This window comes from Glycine max, chromosome 15 (assembly GCF_000004515.6).
Source record: "Glycine max cultivar Williams 82 chromosome 15, Glycine_max_v4.0, whole genome shotgun sequence".
Lineage (NCBI taxonomy): Eukaryota > Viridiplantae > Streptophyta > Magnoliopsida > Fabales > Fabaceae > Glycine > Glycine max.
In genome coordinates, this window is record NC_038251.2 from 10,211,167 (window position 1) to 10,220,245 (window position 9,079).

General features: G+C 27.8%; 1 protein-coding gene across 1 annotated transcript; it reads left to right on the forward strand.

Moving 5' to 3' along the window:
* The first annotated feature begins 6,572 nt into the window (after positions 1–6,572).
* Positions 6,573–8,770, forward strand: LOC112997600 (peroxidase 15). The gene is made up of 4 exons (XM_026125873.2): positions 6,573–6,817; positions 7,090–7,281; positions 7,831–7,996; positions 8,083–8,770. The coding sequence occupies exons 1-4, from the start codon at positions 6,608–6,610 to the stop codon at positions 8,562–8,564; spliced, it is 1,050 nt and encodes a 349-aa protein (XP_025981658.1). The 5' UTR covers positions 6,573–6,607; the 3' UTR covers positions 8,565–8,770.
* Positions 8,771–9,079: the final 309 nt, after the last annotated feature.

Genomic DNA, 9,079 nt, shown 5'->3' on the forward strand with positions numbered 1-9,079 from the left:
AGAATACGTCCAACAAAAACATAACAACCAAACAACCTATCATGCACAAAAAAAGTTAAACTAAAAAAAGAAGAAGAAGAAAGGATGTTAACACATGCATACCAACAAGGTGAGTTCACGTCCAACAATAAGTTGAATTCACATCCAAATAGAGAAAAAAGAAAAAGAAGGAGGAATGTTAAAATATTTTCAAGTTGAAAATGGTGTCATGTCTTTTAAGGAGTTAAGAGGAAGAAAATGATAATATTTTAGACATAAATTTTCATTAAAAGTCATGTGACCAACATGTACTTTCTGTTAGATTATTAAACAATATTTAGGAGGAAGAGGGTTTGAATGTAATGTGAACCAAACAATTAAGGAATTTTTTGTAAGGTACTAAAAAGGAAGGATGTGAGGTGCAATTTGAAAAGACACATAGATGCCAGTGTGAGGAAAAAGATGAAAGTATTTTTAACATGAGTTTTCATTAAAAGTCATATAACCAGTATGTGATTATTTTTTGTTAAATTATTAAAAGGTGTTTAAAAGAAAGAAAGTCTGAATATAATATGAGCTAAATAATTAAGAAATTTTTTGTAGGATGAAAAAGAAAAAAAATATCAAATGTAATTTAAAAAAAACATAGAAGGTACGAATGTAATTTACTCATTATAAAATCAGGTATTGATGCTTTATTAGCCAATTTTATTCTGAAAAGACGGTAATGTTAGATAAATTAAATTTAGTGCTCTATATAATAAGTGTGATACATTTATGGTTTTAATTACTATTTCTAGTGTATTTTGATTGACTTTAAATATGTTTTTTGTTATCACTTCGCATTTAGCATATTCATGATATTGAACATGGACTCAAGTAACATCCACACCAAATGTACAAAGCTAAAATCATAATTCATGCTTTATTTGTGATACAATAAAGTGGAAAATCATAATGTGAATTCTGTCTTCCTTATTTAGATCACGGCATTACATGATAATCAGATGTCATTGCATCATGAGCCATGTCAGGCCAGTGAGTGATTTAAATTCCCAAACATTCTTGAGCATGTTCATTGTTGACCTATTAGCTGGTTGTCTGTGTTGAAAAGAAACTTTTAATCCATGTTAAAGTTAAGATTGACTTTGTAAATCATTTATAAGAATAATACATCTCACAACCAAAATTAGTATACATTGTTGTTCTTTTACCTTTTCCTCTCGACAACAAAATTTGCTTTTATATGGGTTTTAAGAGAAACTGATGTCAAACTATATTTCCTACGCATTGATTTAATAAAAATTGATGTAATAAATGCTCTTTAATTTTGACACATGCATTTCTTACATCAGTTAAAATTACCAGTTAAAATTACAACCAATGTAAAAATGATTTCCACGCCATCTATCAACGGAAGTTAAAAAAGTTTTTTTTAGTGAGGAAAGCTTAGTATATGAAATAAACTTATACTCTAGAATGAGATTGTTGGAATAAAATATAAATAAGTTGGGTTTTTCGTTAAGAAGTATGAATAAGATCATTAACATACGATTATGTATTTTTTCCTTCTAATTAAGGCATGCCTTGCACGGTACACAAGCTAACACTAGTAAGTTGAATATGCAACAATTAATATATAAGGAAAATCAATTTTTAGATGGTTGTTGCTCTTTTGTCTTTTTATCATGTTTCAAATTTCTTTGTTGAAGTGATTCATAATATTTTTATATTATCCAATTGATTGTTGAATTGCGGGAGGTATTATATGGTTCAGGGGTAATGGCCAAATCTTGATCTAATCTGGGTACGTATATGTGTTATATATATACATACTAACATATCAAGTTAAAACTTTGATTATTTTGGTAAATAAAAAATAAATATGACTGTAAATTATATTTAAATGTTTAAAAAATGAAATTATTTTTTAAGTGGTTATATAACAATTTATTAAGCGAGTATGTAATATAATTAATTTTTAATTTCGACTATACATATATTATTATATAATTAGGATTTATAATTTTCACATTTTTAAAATAAAGAGTCACCTCATACGTTTGTGTGTGCAATAATTTAATTAAGACAGAGCTGATTAAAGTGGTCTGTTCATCAGGAATATTTATACTTTTATTTAACCATAAAATTATAATAAAAATAAAAATAAAAAAATTTAACTTTTACAATAGTTTCTTTAAAATTTACATATATAATTATTTGTAATTAGTTAATAATATAAAAATTTTAATATATCAAAATTAAACTCTAGTACCGCAAGCTCCTCTTAAAATTTATGATAACGAATCTTTCTATCCAAAAAAAAAGAAAAGAGAAGAAATTTATAGAAAGTTAACTAATGATCGAGTAGTATTAGAAGTGAAGATTTTTCTTTTAGAAACGGTTTTTTTTCAAACTCTTTTTTGACATTCAAAAATAAAACTTCATGTCAGATTGGACACGTACGTACACTTGGTTTAGTATTAGACAATGGAGTAAGATATTAGCAACCGAGGCACTAAAAGTCTATAGGTTTAGATCGGTTCCTAACGGAAACTTTGAAACAATGTGATAAATTATTATAGTGGGTTATGTCACATATGGTTCTAGATATTCTTCCCACCAATAAAAGTTTAGCAGTCCAAGTTAGATGCATGTGTCTGCCTCAAGCACATTTTTACCACACCATGTTCTTTCTCTGTGCAAAAAGTTCAGCAATATGCTGGGCAGACAAACAAGACCGACAAAAGTAGGTTTTATTTCTTCCCCGAAGATCTCGAAACTCGGATTCTTTTCGTATTTACATAAACATAAGTAATGTCAAACATATATGTATACATTTTTTTAAAGTATTTTCTGTTAACGTGTAATTTTGTTCGAGACATACTTAAATATTAAATGTAAAATCTATTTTAGTAGTGATCAAATTTCAAATCTTGATTTATTATATTGTGATATAGACTATTTTTTTTTGTTAGACCAAAGGAGTTGCTATATACCCGTACATTATGTTTGATTTTGTTAAAAAAAATATTATGTTTTATTTACGAGCCTTTTACCTTCTTATTTAAGTTTTTTTTTAAAATAAATAACTATATAATAAAACTTAGTGTAAGTCAATGCCTCACATTCATTAGAAATTATTGGAAGCAAGAGTTTCAAGGAGGTGCAAGCTTCCCCAATTGGTCTCTCGTCATTTATGTTTGACACGTTACTTAGCTGTATTCATTGTTGATTTGTTCATGTCCTACTGATACATATATGCACTAGTTGTTGCCTTGAACGGTAAAGAAAATCTTTAAATTAATAAGAATTGAAAATAAATATGTTAAAATTTATTTTTTAAACGAGATCAAATATAATTATTATATCTATTTTCCGTTTTATTCATAAAAAATATATGTTTGATTTCCATGTTTTCAGTAATATTTTTTATACTATTTATTTATTGATAAATATTAACTATTAATTTATTAAAAAAAGATTCTAACCCACAATATCTTCCTTTAATCACTAAACCAATCTTATAATTCCACATTTTTATACTATTAATTAAGTAAAAATATTAACAATATATTTTCAAAATTAATTATTATAAGAATTAAAAATTTTGTTATACATAATAATTTATAATTAGATAATAATATAAAATTTTATACTATTAATATATTAAAATTAAATCCAAATATTATACAGCAAAATATATAAATAAAGTTCAAAATAAATATTACACATAACTCAAAGACAATATAACTTTTTTTAATCTTTATTTGAAATATTAATTTTTAATTTTGTTTATATAATTCACAGCATTTTAATTCCAATAATAATAATAATAATAAGTAAGGTTTAATCATTCGAGTTGGTCAGATTTTACTTATGTTTTGATTAAATTGAATTTTAAATTAGTCAAAATCTTTTTTTAAGAGGATTAAGAAAAAAAAATTCTAAAAATGTGTCCCTTAAACATCAAGCCATCTTGATTTTGCCTACTTTTAATACATTTGTCTTCTTGCTCACATAAACTTTTTTTTTATGCGTTTTTTCTCATAAACTCAAGAAATTAAACTGGCATAAGAAGATATAGATGCTAATAAAACAAACTAGAGATCCCCGAACGTACTCCAGCTATTCAAGATTCATGTGTGTCAGGTTTATAATTAGCAAACCACGGTTTGACTTAATAAAAAATATTGTTTATACTTTTATTTAAATTATGATTTGAAATCATTATTTTGTTAGAATTGACCAAATGCCCACCTCTAATTATACCCAAGACCTGTCAATGTCATCCTCAAGATATTATAAAATCGAAAAATTTAAATAGATAATTTTTTTGGAAGAATAATAATTATAAATTCATATAAGTTATCATTGAATTGTGTTTCTTCTGTGATAATTTCCCCCGTTATCTATCTTCAATCAATTATCACGTTTGTACCTTTGAGTTTATAAAAAATGAATTACTTGGCCAGGCTTATATTCAATGCCTATAATTTAGATGGGCTGATTTAATTTGTGACACATCCTATTTAATTTTAAAATGATATGATTTTGACTTTCCGTTTAACTTTTATATAAATATTTTACATTTAACTTCTCTAAAAGGTAGATATAATAGTTGATTTTAATTTATAAATAAATTATTCATTTATTTCTATAAATATTTATAGAAAGAATTATCTAAATAGGAACTGAGAAAGTATTTTTTGGAAAGCATTTATTTATAAAGTGTGTGTTTGGTTTAAGTTAATTCGAAAGAATATATATTTTCAAGTATGTTTTGTAAGAAATATAAATTCATAACTTTTGATTCAATTCTTTTTTCTCTAACAATAAACCAAACACACTTGTAAGACTTTAAACCCATTATGATGGAGAAATGGCTCCTGCTCTGTTTTCTAGTTTTAAAAATTAAAATGTTTAACGGAAGTAACTTTTGCAAATAATGGATCGACAAGAACCCAAAAAAACGCGTGGAAAATTAAAAAAGAAGTCTGTTCCATCTCAAAAAGAAAACAAACTTTAGTCTCTATAAAAAAACAAGGATCCATCTCATTTGCTTTTATATATACAACAAAAAAGAAAATCTAATTTGCCCTTTTGTTTCTAACTTAAAAGTGAGTAAGGTATATTTAAGAAAATAAAATTATGACAAAAAAATTAAAATTTAATAATTTTAAAATTTATTCTCTATATTATAATTATGATTATTAAAATTTTTAATCCATAACTATAATTGTGTTTTATTCTCTAAAAATTACCTCTCACTTTATGGATAAAGATGGCTTTACTGCTTGATTTAAGACATACTGCATCTTTAGTTGAATACAATGTTTTCTTCAATTTTAAAACAATAATTATTTAAAACATTCTTATGGTTTTTTTAAAAGGCGTTTAAATCTTTCTATTTAATCGTAAAAAAAAAAAACTTACATTTCAAGTTTTAATGCTATAAATTTATTTAGTTACAGCTGTTATGCTGTTATCTTATTTTTTTTCTTATTTAGTACAAATGTTAATATAAAAAATTAAATTATTTGTTAATGTTGTTAATTTCTTGATAATTTATTTAATGATTTTAATTATAGTTATTTTAAAATGACAAGAATAATATTTGGGTATTTTCTTTCTTTTAAAATATAAAATAATTATAAAATTAACAATGTTAACCTCAATAAAAATTAAAATATTTTCTGATACTAATATAATAATTTTACAAATAAAAATATTAAATAATTTTATGCTTTTAAAACATTATGCACACATTTATTTTTAATTAATATTTTTATAAGGTATTAAGAAAAAGAGTTTTCAGCATTTGTTTCATTAATTACTCAAATTAATATTTGTTCCCTTGTTTTAGATAGTAAGTGTGTGTTTGCGAAAACGTTGAATGGAACGTAAGGGACCTCATTTTAGAGCTTCCCTCACATAGCATTGTCTCGGAAAGCATTGAAATGCCATTGAATGTCCGTTTGGAGGGTTTTGACGTTAAAACAAACATAGCCTAAAACTTTGTGATTTTAGCTGAGGTACTGTGTAGTTATAGAGTTTAGTTTATGAGATTTTAAAAAAAAATTATATCAGTTCTTGATTTCATAAAAAGACATTTATTTTAGTTTTTTTTCACTTTATTTCTTATAGTCACCTTGCACATTATTAAAATCAAATGTGGCTTTATTAAGAAATTGAATTGAAACTTCTATTAAACTTTTTTTTTACATTATCATAAATGGTTATACAAAAAAATTCACATTTTAAAATAAAACTTTAAAAGAAATCAAACTGATTAGGACTATATGTAAAAATGAAAGTCATGGTAAAGTCAAGTTTTTAAAATATATACCAGGGCTTAAAATGCTCAACAACTGATGTAATTTCGAGAAGCAATTTGAAAGTATAGCCAAAATTTAACCTTTCACATACACATGAAATCCCCTCCAGATCTTTCTGACGACTTTACACGTTTTCCTCTCAAGTGGCATGATTGAAAATTATTTGAATCACTGAAGTACGAAATGCATGGAGGACATTGCATTCATTTAGGGACCATGTGTCTCTATAAATAGATGCTCCTCATCAACAGCTTCAGCACAGTATTTAGAACAAATTACTGATAGAAAAAATGAAAGTAACAGTTGTGTGTTGTGTATTGGTTGTGCTAGTTGGTGCACTACCATTCTCTTCAGATGCACAACTAGACCCCTCCTTTTATAGGGACACATGTCCCACAGTGCATTCTATTGTACGTGAAGTTGTTAGAAACGTTTCTAAATCAGACCCCCGAATGCTTGCTAGTCTCATAAGGCTCCACTTTCATGACTGCTTTGTTCAAGTATGTTTCATGTTTGTTCATCACTTTTCCAAAGTTTTGTGTGATTGTTAACTCTATTTTGTTACACATACATACGTTGATCAGTTTTCACTTTAAGCTAATTAAGCTTTTTCTACTTAATTTTAAAAGTACAACTCATTTTCAATCAGCACAAGATTGAAAATGTATCACAAATTCTTCTGCCAATTAGTGTGTTATTTAGTCTTAAGTTTAAGTCATATGTTAACAGGTAATAATAAGTTGATGATGTTTCTCATGCTTGTGGCATGCAGGGCTGTGATGCATCAATTTTGTTGAACAACACTGCCACAATAGAAAGTGAGCAACAAGCTTTTCCAAACAACAACTCAATAAGAGGTTTGGATGTTGTGAACCAGATCAAGACTGCGGTGGAAAATGCTTGTCCTGGTGTTGTTTCTTGTGCTGATATTCTTGCCCTTGCTGCTGAGATATCTTCTGTTCTGGTATATATGTCTCATTCTATTTTTAAATAAATTTCTTCTGAAATGTTTGATGCCATTAGTACTTTCCACTTTATAAGATTAGACCTTCTCCATGTTTAGTGTGTGTTTTCTTAATGTGCATATTATCAAAATTGTATGCCTAATATTTTAACTTTTCATTCTTTTAGTTTCTAGAATGTGTCAATTTTAATTCTTAACTGACATAAGAAAGGAGGTTTCACTTCTTAAAATCACTTTCCTTTGATTTCATTAGCAATCTTTTCTAAGATTCTCCTTAATATTTCATATATTTTAAGATCAATTTTATGGTCTCCCATAAACATATGCTCATAAATTAACTGACCATTTAAGTAGACAGAGAAAATGAAAGTGAGTTGATGAATTAGTTAAAACAAATTATTAGTAAGGAAAGTCCACTCGCAGCCGACATTGAAAATTACATACTACAACATTCTTAATATACTAAAGTGTTAAATCAAAGTCTAAGTTAACAGGTATGACTTTTGCTTTTACTTTATTATCCCTTCTTATATTTACAACCATCCACAGGCTCATGGTCCTGATTGGAAAGTTCCATTGGGTAGAAGGGACAGTTTAACAGCAAACAGAACACTTGCAAATCAAAATCTTCCAGCTCCATTCTTCAATCTTACTCAACTCAAAGATGCCTTTGCTGTTCAAGGTCTCAACACTACTGATCTAGTAGCACTCTCAGGTACATTTGAACATTTTCACACTACAGAAAATTCATCTCTATAGTTTTAAAAAAATGTCAGCACATTTTGACCCTTCACTTTTCAGGTGCTCATACAATTGGCAAAGCTCAGTGCAGATTTTTCGTCGACCGATTATACAATTTCAGCAACACTGGCAACCCTGATCCAACTCTTAACACAACCTACTTGCAAACACTTAGTGCAATATGCCCCAATGGTGGACCTGGCACTAACCTCACCAATTTTGACCCAACCACACCTGACACATTGGACAAGAACTACTACTCCAATCTTCAGGTTCACAAGGGCTTGCTTCAGAGTGATCAAGAGCTGTTTTCCACAACCGGTGCCGATACCATATCCATTGTCAATAGCTTCAGCAGTAACCAAACTCTTTTCTTTGAGAACTTCAAGGCTTCAATGATAAAAATGGGTAACATTGGAGTGCTAACGGGATCTCAAGGAGAAATCAGACAACAATGTAATTTTGTTAATGGGAATTCTGCTGGACTGGCCACTCTGGCCACCAAAGAATCATCAGAATATGGCATGGTTAGCTCAATCTAAATAACTTAACAAAAACAAAAGTTAGTGTATGCTTCAAAATGCAGAGATTAAAAGGTACCTAATAAAGAGTTCAATAGGCACGTACATGGCTCGTGCCTGCGGTGGACCATGATATATATGTCTGTACTTTTGTGCACTGCGTCACCTATGCTATCACTTTATTTGTAAGATCTGGTCAATATATATATTATGAGAATTCTAAGTCATATCATGCAGATAAACATGTGAAAAGATAGCATAGTAGAGGCTGGGGTATTTGTTGATGAACTACTGAATCTTGTTACCAAGTATTATTATCTATGCTGCTTTTAATCTTCTACCTGTATTAATTGGATTAAAATTATTATTTTAACAACAAATGAATGTAAAGTTACAATAATATGTTGATATGCACCCTAGTATAGTTAAAAATCTGAAAAAGTTAGTGCACACAATTTGCTTGTACCCTCGTGGTTCCAACACACATGTTGAACATTTTGCCAGTTGTAACTAAAGTTTGGATTCAAACATGCAAT